Raw genomic sequence first — 18,525 nt, 5'->3', positions numbered from 1 at the left:
ACACATCAGAAGGCCCACAAGGCCAGTCCAGCTGAATCTTCAATTGCAGTGGCAGTGGTAGCACCCATGGCCCATTATGGGATACAATGGGAAGGCCTAGTGCAGGTCTTTACTTGAGAGCTCTCTTAGCCTGATGTCAGTACAGGGGCATATCAGATATTATGGCCCCACACCGCAATATTTTTTTTCAGCTGAGTCAATTCGCACATTCAGCTTGTAGGGCAATTTCCAGTGATGCATATACACATAGAAACAAGCCACTAGTTATGGTTCAAAATGTGATTTCCCCCCAACACACACATCTAGAACTAGGTATAACTTTAACCAGTACCACTGCTGTGCTTATTGTGAATATTGTCCTCTAGAACTGCAGAACAAAAGCATTTTAAATTCCACTATGTACATCCTCCAACTCTCTCTAAATCCATACATTTCTATTTCAACTGGAATGTCTCAGAATACACTTTATTTCCTTGAATTAGGTGCTGAAAAGATCCATGTTGAAGTGAGCCTTCTCTTCAGAGCTTCATTTATCTCTTTGCTCCTCAAACTGTAGATGATGGGATTCAGGGTTGGAGTGATGATGGAGTATAGTAGGGCTAAAAACTTATCATTTTCCAGAACATAGCTAGAGCTGGGTCTCAAGTACATAGCACTGGCAGAGCCATAGAACAAAGTGATGACAATGAGGTGCGAGGAGCAGGTTGAGAAGGCTTTCTGTCGACCCTTTGCTGATGCAATTTTCAGGATGGAGATGATTATGTGGATATAAGAGCCTAGTATCAACAGAGATGGGATGAGAGTAATTAACAATCCAGCCAGAAAGACTGTGATTTCATTTACAGATATATCTCCACAGGCAAGCTTCAGGAGCGGAGGGATGTCACAAAAAAAATAGTCAATCTGGTTGTCTTCGCAAAAAGGGAGAACAAAGATCAGGCTGGTCTGCCCAAGTGAGAGCACCATCCCACTGACCCATGACCCCACCACCAGGTAGGCACACAGGTGCTTTGTCATGATGGATGTGTAGCGCAGCGGGTTGCAGATGGCCAAGAAGCGGTCGTAGGCCATGGCAGCAAGAAGAAAACACTCTGTTGTTCCTAGAAAGAGGAGGAAATAAAGCTGGGCAGCACAACCAATAAAGGAGATGGCTTTGTCCTTGGAGAGCAAGTTTGCCAGCATCTTAGGAGCTGTGACAGAGGTGTAGCAGATATCCACCACAGATAGACTGGCAATGAAATAGCACATGGGGGTGTGAAGGGCAGGCTCAAGTCTGACAATAACACTGATCGATGTGTTCCCCACCAGCGACATGGTATACATGGCCAAAAGCAACACGAAAAACAAACTCTGTACCTCCAGGTTGCCAGAAAATCCTAACACGATAAACCCACTACTCTTATTTTGACCTTCCATGGGCAATTAATGAGCTCTTTCTCTAAAGGGCCTGAAATATGTATATATGAACCTCATGTACAGTCAACCGTTCCACAGATGTATACAAAAGCCTCACTGAAGAATTTGATTCCCACTCACTTCAGGATTGTATCATCCTCTGCTTGATTTAATAAAGAGACAGTTACCTCTAGGTTAAGAAAGGCATTTGAAGACCATATGATTTTGTGTGCAGAAAACTTAGAATTTCTGTCCAAAATATCACAATTCCAACTTATGGAGAAGAGAAAGACCATCTGCATTGCTGTATGTATAGTTAAAACGGAATAGACAAGTTCTTGCACAGTAGCACTGAAGTTAGGACTGCAGTGGCACGTGGTGCTGGAAATGTTCAGAAGGTAGTTTCGTTCTGAAATGTTCAGAAGGCAGACTGGAGTTGGAACTAGGGATTTCCCATTTTGGAGGGGGAGAGAGCAAAGGGAGCATCCCTGTCTTGAAGGAAGCCTTTGGCAGTCAAAACCCAATGCTGATGAGGAGCAAGTTAAAACTTCTGTCTTATGTACACTTATCTGAGCGTAGTTCCACTGAAATCAACCACACTTACTTGGTGAGTTACTTCTTCTGAGTAGATACATACAGAACTGCACTATAAGAAAATAAATCTGTTAGTTTTCCTCTGCTGCCACCCAGTGACCAATCCAGGAATAATGTATTTTCAACTGATGGTGGTTTGAGCTTCCTTATTTAATTTGCTTTGCAAAAACTTCTCAAGAGTCAGTTGTATCCAGATCCTGCTTCCCTGTCCACACCTAATAAAATTAAATGGTATTTAGTGATGTAGTCTCAAAAAAAAAATTGTAATCAGTTCTTTTAGTTAGTATAGTTACAAAAAATCAAGGACTTTTTAAATGGGAAAATGTTCTTAATATGAATTTTCTCAGAAGGGCTCAGAATCCAACCGTTTTTCTCTGTGTTGAAATATGTCTTTTCTTAATTTATATAGCATTGTTTTTAATCAGTACATTTCTGAGGGCTATGAGAGTAATGGCAAATATTAAAATTAAGAGTAAATGTCAAGAAGTATGTAACACATGAAATAAAAGTTAAAAACTAAATAAAATTACATCTTGTAATATTTAATAGGATACATCTGAATATTAGCATATATCAATACCTTTGAAAACTGCCTGAAATGGAATTTTCACATCTTTGTACAGCAACTCCAACTCCATTAAATAAAATGAAGGTTCTTCTGCCTCCTTAAAGACTAACAAAAGCATTTATTTTTTCGGACTTTCTAGTTCATGAAAATCTATTGTATAATCCATGCCGCAAGACTGTTGCTTCTGCCTGCTACACAGCTACTCAACAGAGAAGTCCCAACAGATAAGGAGCTCTTTGCCTACCTTCTCAGATCCTTAGACAACTTCCAGCTGCCGAATATCAGAAGTGACTGGTACAAGGTTTTCTTGTAGATGTGCCAGATACCCCTGCTCTCATTATATCCATTATACTCACTCCTGTTGGAGTCACTCTAGTCACATCAGTATAACAGGAGGGCACAATTAAATGTAGAAGAAAGCACACTGGGTAAAGATGCTGCTTCTTACATCATCTCCTTTGAGATGATCCATGCTATGGGCTGAAGTCTGTCTACCTGAAGGTTCCATGTTAGAATGTGTCTACCATCCTATGCACACTTACTTAGGAGCAAGTCTCACTGACATCAGTGGGACTTACCATTGTGCCTGCGATTGTGCTGTTTAGCCTATCAGAATGGCAAGTGAAGCTACATGTCACTAGTGCCTAGCATGGGAACATATTCTATGAGTTATATAAATATAATGTGAAAAACTCTGCGTCCCTGCCCCTCCCCATTTCTTCCATCAAGTAAGAGTGATGTTACTTTAATGTTTGAATCCATAAACAGGGGCCAGCCCACCCACAGGGGCCAGCCTACCCACAAGCCCCTGACTTACCTGAGGGAGGTGGCTTGGCAGCACTCAACCCCCAAGGGGTCCTCCAGGAGTCTAGGAGGACCTGCAGCACTTTCACTGCTCCAGAGGGGGCAGCAGGAGGCAACAGACGCTGACCAGGGCAGGGGCTGCAGCCACCACCCCAACAGGGAGGCTGGACAGGCCAAAAAAACCCTGACCGCCTCCCGCAGCCAGCCACCACCAGCCACCACCTACCCTCAGCCAGCTCCCTGACCACAGTCCCCACTATACAGGAAAGCCAGCCAGCTTTGCCTTAGGGAAAAGGGTGGGGACTTCATCAGCTGGAGATGCCCGCAGCAGGCCCTGCCCCATGGGTGGGACTGCCACACTCCTCAGCGGGGGAGAGAACATCCTGTCCTGCAGGACAGGCAGGATGGGGGGGGCAGCTAGACCGTCTCTGACCTAGCAGGCAGCTGCCTGCCACTAGCTTAAACACCAGGGAATGTATTGGAGGAGCAGGGACCAGTATCCCTTTAAGGCCAACAAACAGGAAGGAGGAGGAGCCTGGTAGAGCTGAGGAGCTCCATAAAGCCGGGGAGGCCAGTGATTGCAAGCAGTCTGAGGAGTGGTGAGGCAGGCAGCATGAGGGAAGGCTGTTTGCCTGGGAGCCCTTAAAGAGCCTCAGGACCAAGGCAGGGGATCAGGTTAACCCCCCCCCCCTTGGAGGACTGTCTAAGGCCAGCCCAAGCTGCCCATACCTACTCCTGGCCCCAAGGCGGTTTACTAGCAAGTCGTGCCTGTGGCAACTTGCCCCAGCCCGGTGGCTGTGAGTGGCAACAGTGGCCAGAGGGTGTGACAATAACTATGCTCATTCTAATCAAGTACTGAAAGGGGGATCACATTTATTCTGGTTCTCTCTTATTTAGTAGTTTTTCAATCCATACCAGACACTGAATAATGACTTATAAGGAAATGGAAAAAAAAATACAAGGAGATTTTTCAAGAAAAATGGAAGCGGAGAAGGAAAAGGCTTCCATATTTAATATTGCTTCCATTTGCAGGAGTTGAAAAATCTTTGTGTGTATGGTGCAAGTACTATTCTTAAGGTGACCCCACTATGAACCACATCTCCACTGCATCCTTGGAAGAGTACTATACTCTCTATTACCATAGAGCAGGGGTGTCCAAACATTTTGGCAGGAGGGCCACATAATCTCTCTGACACTGTATCAGAGAGGAAAAAAACATCTCTCTGACATTGTGTCACTGGGGCCAGGAGAAAAAAAGAATTAATTTACATTTAAAATTTGAATAAATTTACATGTGAATATATTTGAGATTGAACTTATATGAATGAATGAAGGTCTTGCAGTAGCTCAAGGCCTATAAAAGGCCTTGCACAAAGCAAGGCCAGCCTTTCCTTCACTGCTACTGCTGCATCAGAGACGTGAAATAGCAAGTAGTGGAGGGCGCCCTCATCCCACAGCTCAGGTGAGAGGTCAAACAGTCATCCTTAAGCTGAGAGCAGTTGCGTCAGGCCAGCACAGGCTCCAGCAAGTCCAGAGGCTCATTGGAAACTGGGGGCTCCTCGTGGGCTGGATTGGGAGATCCTGAGGGCCGCAAATGACCCCCCAGGCCGGGTTTTGGGCACCCCTGCCATAGAGTCATAGAACTGAAAGCAACTCAGGAAATGAAACCAAAGAATCTGGTCAAATTTGGCTGCATTTTGTTTAATCTTTGCTGATACATATGCACCATCTTCTTAAATTCCCTAAGGATCAACATCCTGTCATTCTCCAAGTTTTTCATCACAATTGGTTTTGTTGTCTACCCATTCTGCTATTATGCTTATAAAGTTAGTTTCCAAACAGTGGAAACAACAGAAGTTGAACAGTCTAGAGACTTTTTAATGATTTTCCCCATTTCCATTCCCTCATCTCTCAGAGCAATTTATAGAATCACACTTAACCTTTACAATCTTAAACCCTCTGAGATATTTCAGAGTGTCAGGAGGCATAGCTTCCCTATAGCTTGCTGTGTTTTAATAGCACCCTGGGGAGCTTGTAATAGTAAAATGTTTCAAATTGCACAACCTATCTTTCCTATTGTACATATTTATTAAACTTTCTCTGCTCCTTCCCAAAGTCTCCCCTCCACACACAGTGGAGCATTCAAATATCCAATCCCCCCCATCCTGTCTGAAAAATGTTCCGTCTCCCAATGCCCACTTTTTGGGCTAATTAACAAGCCCTTATCTCTAGAAACAACAGCTGTGGTGTGCAAAGGAATGAGCACAGAACCCCTTATCTATAGCTGTTAACAATATTTATTGCTACAAACACATACACTCCCTGCAAGTCCTCTTGTCCAGAGGCTTTCCCTCCCCAAAACTCCACTTAATTTAGTGGGTAAAGGTCCAAAGCCTCCAGTCCAAGTCCAATCCAGCCTCCAAAGCACAGTCCAGTCTTCTGCAGCAGAGTCCCTCTTCTGCAGCAGTGTCCTCTCCAGCAGAGTGTCTCCTCCAGCAGGGTCCTGGCAGTCCTCTCTTCTGTGTCCTCCAGTAGAGTCCTGGCAATTCCCTTCTCCTGTTGGTCTGGATCAGGTAGCTCTATCAGGTCAGGTTCCCTCTGGGTCAGATAGCTTTGCTCCTTCTGAAGCTGCCTTTTATCCTTGGATGTCTCATAATCCAAAATGCAGCTCAGCTGTGAGCTACCTTGTTAGCCCGTGTTAAGTCCAAATTAGGCTCAGGTGAGCCATTTCTTCAGTCTATGTCCATTCAAAGTCCCATCAAGGTCAAATGAAGCTCAGGTGTCCACCAGAGTCTCCATCGGCCTTGATTGATTACAGCTGTGGAGCTAGCCCTGCTCTTCCCAGAGCTGTCAAACAGCTGTCAAAGCATGGAATCGCTGTCCACACCACAGCATTCACTGATGGTCTTCTGATCTTCCATTCCACCCCCCCCCATGAAATACCTAGGAACCATTGTTATCATGCCATGAATTGGTTGTGCTGAGAATCTCTTAGGAGTTATGGTGCTACTCTTGAGGCAGATATGTGCATATATTTATTTTTTCACTCTGTGTGCACAAAGAAAACATGTTGGGTGACCCCATGGCCAATTTTACATTTCTGAAATATATGTTTAGAAGAGACATGACCAAAAATTGTATTTTTTGCATCTTATAGGGAACAAGAAAGTATGCATGAAATTGACATGCAGCTGCATGCATTTAAAAAATCTCAAATGTGTAATGCATCCCTAAAGAAACAGGTAAAGAAGACAAATATAAATGAATGGATGACTGGAAGAAAAGACCTAACTAAACATCATATATAGATGTGCAGTTCTTGAAGTCAAACAGATGGGGGACCAGTGGAGGGAGGAGAAAGACTGTTTAACGTTTTTCTATCCTATCTAGCTGTTTATTCAGTTTTGATTTCCCTGTGAAATAAAAGACATGGGGGGCCAGTATATTTTACCTGTCAAGAGTCATAGACATTGCAAGAGGGAATAAGGGGCACAAGCACCCTCCACAAGTAGTTAGCCTTCCTGCTGCTCCCCCATTCTTAGGCCCATGTGGAAATGGACTGAAAGACATTTTTCACACACAAGGAATGTTTTATTATCAATCGTGAGACACAAACACAGAGAGGGAGGGAGGGAGGGAGAACCCCCATGTCTGCAGATTCGGTTTCCACAGCTTCAGTTATCTTCTGTTCACTACACTTCATACATTTCACATGGTGAGTCATTCTTGAGTAACATGGTGAAAACCTTCCTGCCCAATTGTGCTCATAACTCATCTCTGAGTGTCTGCTGGCCCAGTTTACTAGCAGTTGACCTTTAGAGTTCTCTGCTATCTGATTTCCTTGCCATGTTATCCAAGTGTTGTTATGAAAATAAACTTATCTTATTGTATGTAACACGTCTATACAATGACTTGTATAGAGGGTTCACTATTTTCTGCAGTTTGGGGCATCGGTGGTAGCTCTTGGAATGTATCACCCAATATATGGGGGGAATATATATATATATATATATATATATATATATATATATATATATATATATATATATATATATATATATGAGTACACCAAACTGAAATACATTGCAATGTTCCTTTCAGACATATGGAATGACGTTCACCACCACCCAGCTGTCCTTGCCACCGTTTTGTTTTTCTTCTAGCACTGCCACTGTTGAGGAGAAAAAAAAGTGGTGGGGATTCTGAGCTGACAGACGACGGGGAGCCCAACCCCGTGGCGTGCAACTTCGGCAGCACCAAAAACTGCTGCCACTGCATCCTGCGCGCCATGGGCTACCGCGGGCAGCACCATGGGAGAAGGGGACTTTCGTCCCCTTCTCCTGGGTAAGGGAAGTAGCCCTGCAATGGGGCTACTCAATTTACTGCTGACCAAAAGGTCAGCGGTGTGTAAAGGCATTTGTGTAGGGCACCAAGTCCCACATAAATGGACAGGATCCTGTGGAGCAGAGCTCCACTGGACCCACCTCCCTCTCTCTGGCACGCCTCCCACCTGCCTTCTCCCTGCCTTCCCGGCACACCTCCTCCCCACCCTCTCTCCACCCTCTGCCTGCTTCCTCCTCCTCCCCACCTACCCCCCTCACTTACTGTGCCACAGCTAGGTCATCTGTGCGACCACCGCTGCTAAGCGGCCGAGGCTGGGTGCCTGCCTGGCACTAGCCCAGTGCCAGCCAGCACTGGGCTAACACAGGTGCTCGCCCGGCAGTAAGTCTTGCAAACGTGCCTAATGGCACATTTGCAACTGTTCATGATTGGGCTCTGAGAAGGTTCAAACCACTTCACTTTTCACAAGTCGTTTGTTCAACCTGAAGCTAGTGTCTGTTTTCATCACAAAAAGAAAGAGCTCTTGGGTAAAAGAACTGTAGGCTGATAGATAGGGCTTTAAATTCTGTCATTAGCACATGGCTACTTTTTCTGAAGCAACATGAAGTTTGAAGCAGAACAGTGAATTGAGAGGCAAGGGAGAGAGAATTTTCAAGGGAGGGAAATAAGAAACTGCCAAAATGATTAGGCGGCTTCAACAGTCAAGGCACTCCATTTTTCCAGGTCATCCTTTTCACTGAAATTGCAAAGGGCTCGAAAATGTTTTGACTAACAGGGTAACAAGGCTGATCTATCATGAAGCAAGATGAAGCAGACGGTTTTGGATGGTGGACTTGAAGCCACTTTTCACAGACAGCACAGCAGCCCAACCAGCATCCCTTTCTCAATGGAAGAATCATTTTCTGCGGGGAAAGGCAGACAAAATGACACTATGGAACTTCCCTTCTGAGAAAAGCAAGAATGGAGGATGCCTGAAAGAAGGAAGGAGAAGGGTGTTTGGTTTAAACAGAATGAGGGATAGAGTGAGAGAGGTAGTTAAAATTTTTGAAACAAACATTGGCATCAGAAGAAATCGCGTACCAACAGCAATAGGAAGAAAGAAGGAATAGAAAGCTAACAGAACCAAATAGCCAGTTATTGTTCCATCCAAAAGGATGCTGGAATAACAGATTCTTGGGTTGGCATGTGAAAGCAGTGAGGGAAAGAACTGACCACATATTCCAGAGACAAATAATTTCACAGTGTAGGTGTCACCAGCAAGAAAGCCTTATAGAGCTGCCACGTTGGGTGCATCCAAAAACCTGAAACTTCTGAGGCAGGGCCTAGTGATGTCACAAGATTGTCAAACATTGAAAAATAGAGCAAAAGGGCCTTTTTAATGCAAATCTGTAATAGGTTTGGGACTGAAATGCAAAGTGAATTAGAAGGGGAATAACTGATAATTCTGAAGTGAAGCCAAATGAATTTCTCCAAGACAACTGAACTTTCTCAGGGTGTTTCTGCTCATGTTAACAAGGGGTGGGGGAGCTCAAGAACAGCATCAATGTTAGATGCAAGAAATGTTCAATTCATTCATTAGTCATATTAAAAACCTATCTGTCCTCTGTAATGGAATGCCATGTGGGATGCACAGGGTCCCCAAGATGTTACCCATTCACACACTGGCCAGGGCTAGGCTTCCTTTGCTTCGGCCCAGTTGATGAGCCATTTAAGATCATGGCCTAGAACCATGCTCTAGTCTACTCAAGATAGATTTAAGGGCTCCTTTGACCTCCTTATTTCTCAGGCTGTAAATCACAGGGTTTAACATAGGGGTCACCACTGCATAGAGAAGGGAGAGAAACTTATTACTCCTCCTTCCCAATGCTAGAGTGGACGCATTCCCTAAATACATTGCACAGCTTGACCCAAAGAAGAGAGAGACCACCATAAGGTGGGAAGAGCAAGTGGAGAACACTTTGCATCTGCCTTTGGCTGAAGACATTGTGAGGATAGTGAAGATGATACGGACGTATGAGACCAGGATCAACATGAAGGGGATCACCCCCACAAATACAATCACCACCAAAAGTTCAAGTTGATTCACGGAGGTGTCCCCACAAGCCAGTTTGATTAATGGCACAATGTCACAGAAGAAGTGGTCAATCGTGTTGGATTGACAGAACCGCAACCTGACCATCAGCATTGCTTGAATGAGAGCGACAATAATCCCACTCAGCCATGACCCAGCAACAAGTCCCACACACACACTTTTGCTCATTGTAAGAAAATAATGCAAGGGGTGGCATATTGCCACGTAACGGTCATATGCCATGGCTGTCAAGAGGAGGCACTCAGCGGACCCTGACAGAGCAAAGGAATACATCTGTACAAGGCACCCAAGATAGGAGATGCTCCTGCTGTCCATCATAATATCAGCCAACATCTTGGGGACAGTGACTGAAGTGTAGCAGAGCTCCAGGAAGGACAGGTTTTGGAGGAAAAAATACATTGGGGTGTGTAGAGTCGAGCAGGCTCTTATAACAGCAATGATGAGGCTGTTTCCCACTATGGTCGCTCCGTAGACCACTAATATTACTGCAAAGAGCAAAACCTGAAATTCTTGGAAGTCTAAAAATCCTTGAAGGATAAATTCAGTCACTTCTGTGTAATTTCTCCACTGAAGTTCTTGAGAGTCTTCCATGTCTGAGGAAGCAAGAAAAAAAGAGAGGGATTTGGATGCACATATTTCAGTATTTTTGAAATGAAAAATTATCTGCAGTAACACAGAGTTTTAGAGTTCCCCACCCTCTGCATATCACAATAAATGGCTTCCTCTATCTTTGAGAACAGGTGTACAGTCAGCCTTTCACAAAAGAAAGGGGGTTCCATTGCATCTCTGGACAATTACTGTCCTACAGGTAGGAGAAAAGCTTCTTAATACAGCACAACTCATTGCATGCCCCTTCATATAAGACTTTCATATTGTCTGTTATTTCACATCTAGTTGAGACCAACTCAGCTCTGTCAACATTTCCATCCCTGGCTTCATCAGCATTCCTACTTTTGCTTTTCAGCCTTTGCATTAAGAAGAGACAGAGGGAAAAGGAGTATGAACATTCAGACCAAGAATATAAAGATTCCTTCTTAACCCTGCCATACATGTATTCATTTAACTTGAAGAATGGATGAAATTGAGATTTTTTTCACTATTGTTCAAGCAGCCAGGCCTGGTTTTTCTTCTGTCCAATGACAGAAAAGAATATGTGCCTGAATTTACTTACAGAAATGAGATAGGTTGAGAAATAGGTAGATCAAAATCCTCGACTCATGTTATGATGAATGATAAGGCTCCAACATTATTATTTAATCTTCATATTCAATCTTAAATATTGGAAAAGTAGAGTATACCAGAAAAAAAATAACGCTCAATGTATTCTCTGTGACAAACAGGTGCTTTTATGTCTGCATGGAATCTCATCCCTGGTGCATTTCAAAATCTGCCACTGGAGGGCTTCTTTTTTTCCTCCAACAGTTTGTTGTTTTGATATTTAGAGGAACATGGGGACTGGATGCAAACACACATAACTTCAAAGTAACAAATGGAAGATATTGGCATCTATTATTGGTAATTTCTCCCTCTGGGAGACACATACCCAACATCTTCCAGGTGAAGAGATGCAAGAGAAACTATACAGATTGTATGTTCTGAAACAAAGAACATTCATTCTCTTCTACAGAATTGTGACAACAGTGACTTATGATCCTGCCTAAAAAACCAGCTCCACCAACTCTGTGACTAGTGGCAGTAAGTTTGTGTGTGTTTCAGGATAATCCAGTCAGCGGCAGAGCTCCCCAGCCTTGTGCCTGAGGCAAAGGTCCACTATGGCGCCCCCCCCGGCCGTCACTGCCCCTGCCACACAAAAATCCACTCCCCCTACTCACCTGAGGCTCACAAAGCCTTGCGTGACCTTAGCCCACTTAGTCGAGGACCTTAGCCCTTAGTCGAGGAAGTCTCTCTAAGATTCCCCAACTCTTTAAACTGCGCTTCCAGAAAACCAGAAGCACAGTTTCCGACCCCATCAGAAGCCTCAGAGAGGGTTCCATGGGGTCCTAGCAGCTTGCGCCTGGGGCATTTGGCCCATCAGACCTAATGACAGGTCCACAACTGAATCCAGCTGAAGTTTAGGATACTGCTCCAATAATAACCAGAAAAGGTCTCATAGAGCACAATCCTATGCATGCCTACTCAGAAGTCAAATCCCATTGTGCTCAATGGAGCTTACTCCCAGGAAAGTGTTCATAGGACTGCAGCCATAGGCACTCATATGTACTAACTGATGTCCCTGTCATTGATGAAGATGAGTTTACTCCATGCACAGCAAGATCATTTCATCAGACCTGGATTTGTTCATGGCTGTACAGCCAGAACCTCCAGCATATTTCAAAGAACTTTCACCATTGACTTGGGAAGCATTTGCCTAAGGATTTTGCTATCACTTTCCCTAAAGGAGAGGAATCGCAAGATAGTCATCCCCACCTCTGATTTTCTGATGTTCTGAGATGGCAATGCCCAAAACAATTATTTAGATAGCACCAGGGCATTTTAGCCATGGGACTGCAGTATGTGGAGTCATCTTACCTCCAATGGAGATGCTGACCCTAAATGCTCATTTTAGTTTTCCTATTTGTTTGCACCCATTCTATCAGAGTTATGACAACATACCCATCAGTGTGAATTAAAACACACACACACACACAAACACACACACACACACACACACACACACACACACACAGAGCAGGGCCCGTTCAAACTATGGAGCTATTGCCTGACAACCTTTCTACATCTTTCATTGACATGCATGACATGTGACATGCTTGAATATACATGTACATGGCACTGAGTGCCTCCCAAGAGAGCATGACCCAGGCCGGTACCATGCTTTAGAACTGGGTTGATGGCAAGACAGGCCTCAGATCCCAAACAGGTCAGGTCAGACTTTTAGGGTGCAATCCTAACCCCTTCTGTCAGTGCTTTCCACCACCAACATAAGGACAATGCAGCTCTGAGCTAAGGGAACAAACATTCCCTTACTTTGAGGAGGCCTCCGTGAGTGACACCCAACTGCAGGATGCAGCACACGTCCCATTGGCACCACTATACCAGTGCTGGAAAGTTGGTTAGGATTGTACCCTGAATCCTAATAACACCCAGAGTAATAACCCCCAAACCCACCCACCATTGGAAATGAGCTTATAGAATTTCTGAAACACCCAACAGGCCATAATACAAGGCTAATGAATTGCATTCTGCTAGGGAGGTGAGAGGTTGTGCAGGTCTTGGAGTTGACTAGTGGCCCAATCTTAACTAGGCTTTATGACAGTGGAGCGAGGCTCTACTGCTGTAAATGGCTCTGTGGGGACACTCTGTGAGTGCTGCCAACACCTGTTTCAGAACTGCCACTGCAAATGGTGGTGTGGTTGGCAGCTTGCTGACACAGCCAGTGACATATGGGAGTACAGGTAAGCTGGTGAGAGGGGATAGATGGTGAGAAGAACAGGTGGGGAGGGAGAGGAATTGGGGTAGTTTTTGGGCAGGAAGGGGGTGGGAGGGGGATACTTGCGGCAGCAACTTGTGTCGGTATCCTACCCCATTCTTTCCCCCATTCCTTTCCCTTACTCTCTTTGGACCTATGCCAGCAAAATGGCTGACATAGATCCAAGAAAACAAATGTTCCCTTAATTTATTTATTTATTTATTCACATTTTTATACCGCCCTTCCTCCAAAGAGCTCAGAGCGGTTTACACAGCTGCTCCTCCCCTCCTTCTTGTCCTCACAACAACCCTGTGAGGTAGGTGAGGCTGAGAGAAAGTGACTGGTCCAAGGTCACCCAGGAAGCTTTGTGGCTTAACTCAAGAAGACCTCCATGTCTTCCTTAGGTTGCAGCGCATCAGCGAGGGGAGGGTGTTTCATTAGGATTAGGCTGATAAATAACCATATGTGAAGATGGTGAGTAGCCTTTCAGTGTAAGTAAGGTGAGTGAATGTTTAGTTCTAAAACTCATTGAATCAGGAAGAGATACATAACTCTTGGGGGATCAAACATGCTGGTTTCTTTATATATTTCAGTGGATAACATGTGCTAAAGCCCAAAGCCATGACTTATGGATCATCTAGATTTTCCAAAGTTTCCTTTGAGGCAAGGAGTCTATGAAGAACATAAATGTAGGGGAAAGGCTGGCATTTGTCAATAACACTACCAGAAATATGAAGAAATTGTTACTGGTCTTACAGTGGACCTTCCTTAGACATGGGCTCAGTATCTGTGGATTTGGGTATCCAGACACAAACTGGAAGTGTCTTCCACTCACATCCAGGAGGCTTTCTGAAAAGGCTGGGAAGCTGTGCCTGACCTCTAGAAGGTCAGGCACAGCCTCCCATAAGTTCCTGCAGCACCACATCCCTGGCTCCCCATTGGTTAAATTATACGCAGATTTTAGAATCCATGTTGGAGCCCTGGAACAGACCCCCCACAGATACCAAGGGCTCACTGTACAGATATAAAGAGCCCAACTATAGTTCAGGAGTACAAGGATTTAAGAAGTGAAATAAACCAACATGCACAGAAGGGTTTTGCTTAACTAAAGATGCACTGAAGGGGCAAGATCAGCAGAGCTCTGCCGGATCTAGAGCCCTGCATCGGGCCTCCTGGCAAAATAGACGGCACACAGTCAAGTAGCTCCATTGCAGGGCCTCCTCCCTTACCCGGGAGAAGGGGACAAATGTCCCCTTCCCCAAGGTGCAGCCAGGAGCTGCCCAGCAGTCACTGGATGCAGGGGCAGCCATTTCAGTTCCGCTGTCCTCTGGGCGCCGGGCAGCTCAGAATTAGGCTGTTAAGGAGGTGCATAGCTCTTCCAGTCAAATCAATTGTATTTAAACATTCTTCACTTTGGCTGAACCATGATGATACCTTCACTGTTTTCTGTAATGGACTTTGTGCAGTTGAAGAATATATATAGATTCTGAAGCCTTGTAACAGTTTTCCAGATGTGTTTATATAGAAATCAAGGTGAAATGGATCTAGAAGGAAGACACTGGGAAGAACGCTCAAAGGTCTATTTTAATTTTTTTTATTTAAAGTTGGAAGGGACTCACAAGGTCATTAACTCCCCTGCCAGTAGCAGGAAATCCCCCTATATCTCCAGCAGGTTCCTGTTGACCCTGTGCTTGAAGATCTCCAGTGAAAGACAATCACCCCCTCCTTCAGCAATCTGTTGCAAAGGACATGGCTTGGAGATAGGTTGCATGACATTCCTTCATTTGCAGTTGCCATTCCCATCACAAAACTATAAAACTGCCTGAAATGTAGGAAACCAGTTCTCATGCTCTAAAACTTACAGAGGATTGAAAAACAACAACAGGGTCATATGAGATGTAGCCTCTTAGTTGTCATCTCATCAAACTCGATTTAGAACCTTAAGGACTACCTTTTAAGTTCTAAAGAAAAAGATTCTTCTAATCACCAGTTTCTTCAGAGAGTCTTTCACTTCTTTGTTTCGGAGACTGTAGATTAACGGGTTCATCACAGGGCAAGCAACAGTATAAAAAAACGAGAGCACTTTGTCAGCTTCCATCGAATGGGCAGATTTAGGTCTTAGGTATGTTAAAACTGCACACCCATAAAAGAGAGTCACCACTGTGATGTGGGAAGAACAAGTGGAGAATGCTCTACTTCTGCTGGTGGCTGAGGACCTATTCAGGACAGTATGGAGGATGCGAATGTAGGAGACCAGGATGAGCACAAACGGGAGCATTATGAAGACCACAGTCACAGTGAAAATGGTGATCTCATTTTTGTAAGTGTCAGCACAGGCCAGTCTCAGGACTGGGGGAAGGTCACAGAAGAAGTGGTTGATTCTTTTGGGTTCACAGAAGGGTAGAGTGAATATCAAAGTGATTGGTGCTACAACCACCAACAAGCCAATGAGCCAACATGCTATTGATACCAGAAGACAAACAACCCGGTTCATAATGACTGTGTAGTGCAAGGGGTGGCATATCGCCACATAGCGATCATAAGCCATGGCTGCCAACAGGCAACATTCAGCAATTCCCAGGGAGCTAAAGAAATACATCTGTGTGGCACAGCCAATGAATGAAATGCTTGGGTCTTCGGACAGTAAGTTTGACAGCATTTTGGGAATGACTGTGGAAGTGTAACCAATCTCAAGGAACGATAAATTCCTAAGGAAGAAATACATAGGAGACTGAAGGGCAGGACTGATCAAAGTGACAATTATGATGAAGATGTTTCCCACCAGGGTCAAAAGGTTTAAAGCCAGCATCAGTAGAAATAAGATGATCCTTATGGCTTGGGCGTCCGATAAAGGCTCAAAAGTGAACTGAGACACAAGTGAGTGATTCCCACCATCCATATCACTTGACGGTATATCTGAAGTAATTGATAGTGAAGGACACCTTACAATCCTAATTCAAATTCCCTCCGTTGTTGTCATCATAATCAAGATCCATTTCTTCCCCTTTGAACAGAGGAATTCATCATTGTTGTTGAAGGCCAAGACACAGTCAAATACATTAGTGTATACTAATATATTATACATTAGTGCAGGGGTGTCCAAACATTTTGGCAGGAGGGCCACATTATCTCTCCAACACTGTGTCAGGAGCTGGGAAAAAAATTTAATTTGCATTTAAAATTTGAATAAATTTGCATAAATGAATATATTAGAGATGGAACTTATATGAATGAATGAAGGACTTGCAGTAACTTAAGGCTTTGCACAAAGCAAGGCTGGCCTTTCCTTCACTGTCACTGCTGCATCACAGACATGAAACAGCAAGTAGTGGACAGAGCCCTCATCCCACAGCTCACATGAGAGGTCGAACAGTCACCCTCACGCTGAGAATGGTTGCATTGGACCAGAGCAGGCTCCAGCAAGTCTTTGGAGGGCCAGAGGCCCATTGGAGACTGGGAGCTCTTTGTGGGCCAGATTGGGAGCCCCCGAGGGCCACAAGTGGCCCCAGGGCTGGGGTTTGGGCACCCCTGCATTAGTGTATCAAATACATTACATTAGTGTAATGCAATTACTAATACATTAGTGTATCAAATAAATTTTCCAAATAACATTTTGACAATGGTTCGTGTAAAAGTAACTGCAAACTGACTAGATTTAGGGTCCAATCCTATCCAACTTTCCTGCACCAGTGCATCCGCAATGCAGCCCAGAGGTAAGGGAACAAATGTTCCCTTACCTTGAGAAGGCTTCTTTGACTGCTTCCTCACCAAAGGATGCAGCGCACACCCCTTTGCACCACTGCACCAGTCTTGGAAAACTGGATAGGATTGGGCCCTTAACCATGTCATCCTTTAAGATCCAATGAAGGGGGGAATAACAAAGGAGGGGATGGGCACGCACACACACACACACACACACACACACACACACAGAGCGAGAGAGAGAGAGAGAGAGCGCAATCTGTCACCTGTCTGCTCAGTCTGCAATTATGTCACCAAGCCTAGCTTCACCCCCTCCTGCACCCCTGTTCCATCCTCATCCCACCCCATTCTGCCTCTTCCACTGGCTTACCTGCTCTGGCCTTCCTGCATCCCGGCAGCACACTACTCAGCAAGCTGCCAGAAAAAGCTTTATGGCACTTTTCAAGTTGCAGCCACCTGCATTCCACCGGTGTCTCCAGCCCATAGAACTGGGCTGTTAGCCCCAGGAAAGTGGGTATATGACTGCTGCTGGAAAACACCCCGTGTCAAGGTGGAGGACTATTTAGTTTGGTCTGACCTGAAAAAGAAAAGATGGCTGCTTGCTGCCTGTGGTGGCAGCCCAGCTGCACTCTATGGTGTGTCACCTTTTGCGACAGCTATAAAGCACACTGCAGTGCCAGAAAGCAAGTTTTGGCAGCATAGCCAGCTCATAGGATTGGGCCCTTGGAGAAGGAAGCAGGAGAACTTAAACCGTGATATCTATGACCACAATTTTTTTCCTCTAGTGATCTTTTTCCCCATGTCACAACCACAATATTCCTTTCTGAAGGCCCTCCTAACCCTTACTTGTGGTATAACCAAGTTTAGACATTCTCCCACCTGATATTTTAATATCATTGGATGAAAAATACATACCTCAGTAAGTAGTGGTCCCTTCAATAAATGATTCTGCATAATTCTGTGAAGTAAAAAAGACAAACAATTACAGATTGGTCCAATGTGTTCAAAGCAAAAATATGTTCTAATGGTACAACTGCAGGATTTTTCTGAAAATGGTCTAGATGCAGATAGCTGAAGCTACAGAGTAAACGGGTTTCCAGCTATAAGTAAGTTTGACATTGCAAAAAAATTGAGGGTCAGAATAACTAACTTTTCTTAGCTCAGGATCATTTCCAAAATAAGTTTCTGTCATGATTTAAATGCAAATATTGTGTGATGGATATGCAACCCTCCTACTACTCAGTGGCATGGGAAGTAACTGTGTTCTTGAACTTGATTTCCTATATACAACTGCAATACAATATAAACCGATATAACTCAACCTATAAGATATTCGTGACTCAAGACCCTTGACCAATCTGGCTGGGGAATCATAGGGTAGAATGGAGAGCATACATCTACCTTACCTTATCAGTGAGAGTAACCTGTTTGAAAGACCCACCCCTGCCTCTTTTTCCATAGCAATATTTCAACCTTCCCTGTGTCTCCCTTGAGACTTGTGACTCCCTTGAGACTCCCTTGAGACTGGAGAATCGTGTTGCTCATTATTGAAGATCTTCAGACAACACACACATGCAGATACACAACTTCTCTTAAAAAAAA

At 44.4% G+C, this 18,525-nt stretch overlaps 3 protein-coding genes across 3 annotated transcripts; all 3 read right to left on the bottom strand.

The window, feature by feature from the left end:
• Positions 1-465: 465 nt before the first annotated feature.
• LOC136652410 (olfactory receptor 10A7-like) lies at positions 466-1,416 on the bottom strand. Its single transcript, XM_066629347.1, has one exon. The coding sequence runs from the start codon at positions 1,414-1,416 to the stop codon at positions 466-468; it is 951 nt and encodes a 316-aa protein (XP_066485444.1).
• An 8,000-nt stretch (positions 1,417-9,416) lies between these two features.
• Positions 9,417-10,385, bottom strand: LOC136652409 (olfactory receptor 10A7-like). Its single transcript, XM_066629346.1, has one exon. It carries the CDS (start codon positions 10,383-10,385, stop codon positions 9,417-9,419), a length of 969 nt encoding a protein of 322 aa, XP_066485443.1.
• Positions 10,386-15,175: 4,790 nt separating this feature from the next.
• On the bottom strand, positions 15,176-16,120 carry LOC136652408 (olfactory receptor 10A4-like). Its single transcript, XM_066629345.1, has one exon. The coding sequence runs from the start codon at positions 16,118-16,120 to the stop codon at positions 15,176-15,178; it is 945 nt and encodes a 314-aa protein (XP_066485442.1).
• Between the last annotated feature and the right edge of the window lie 2,405 nt (positions 16,121-18,525).

The sequence above is a fragment of the Tiliqua scincoides genome, chromosome 5 (assembly GCF_035046505.1).
Source record: "Tiliqua scincoides isolate rTilSci1 chromosome 5, rTilSci1.hap2, whole genome shotgun sequence".
Lineage (NCBI taxonomy): Eukaryota > Metazoa > Chordata > Lepidosauria > Squamata > Scincidae > Tiliqua > Tiliqua scincoides.
The sequence above is the reverse complement of the archived record's forward strand: the minus strand, read 5'-3'. Positions and strand labels throughout refer to the sequence as shown.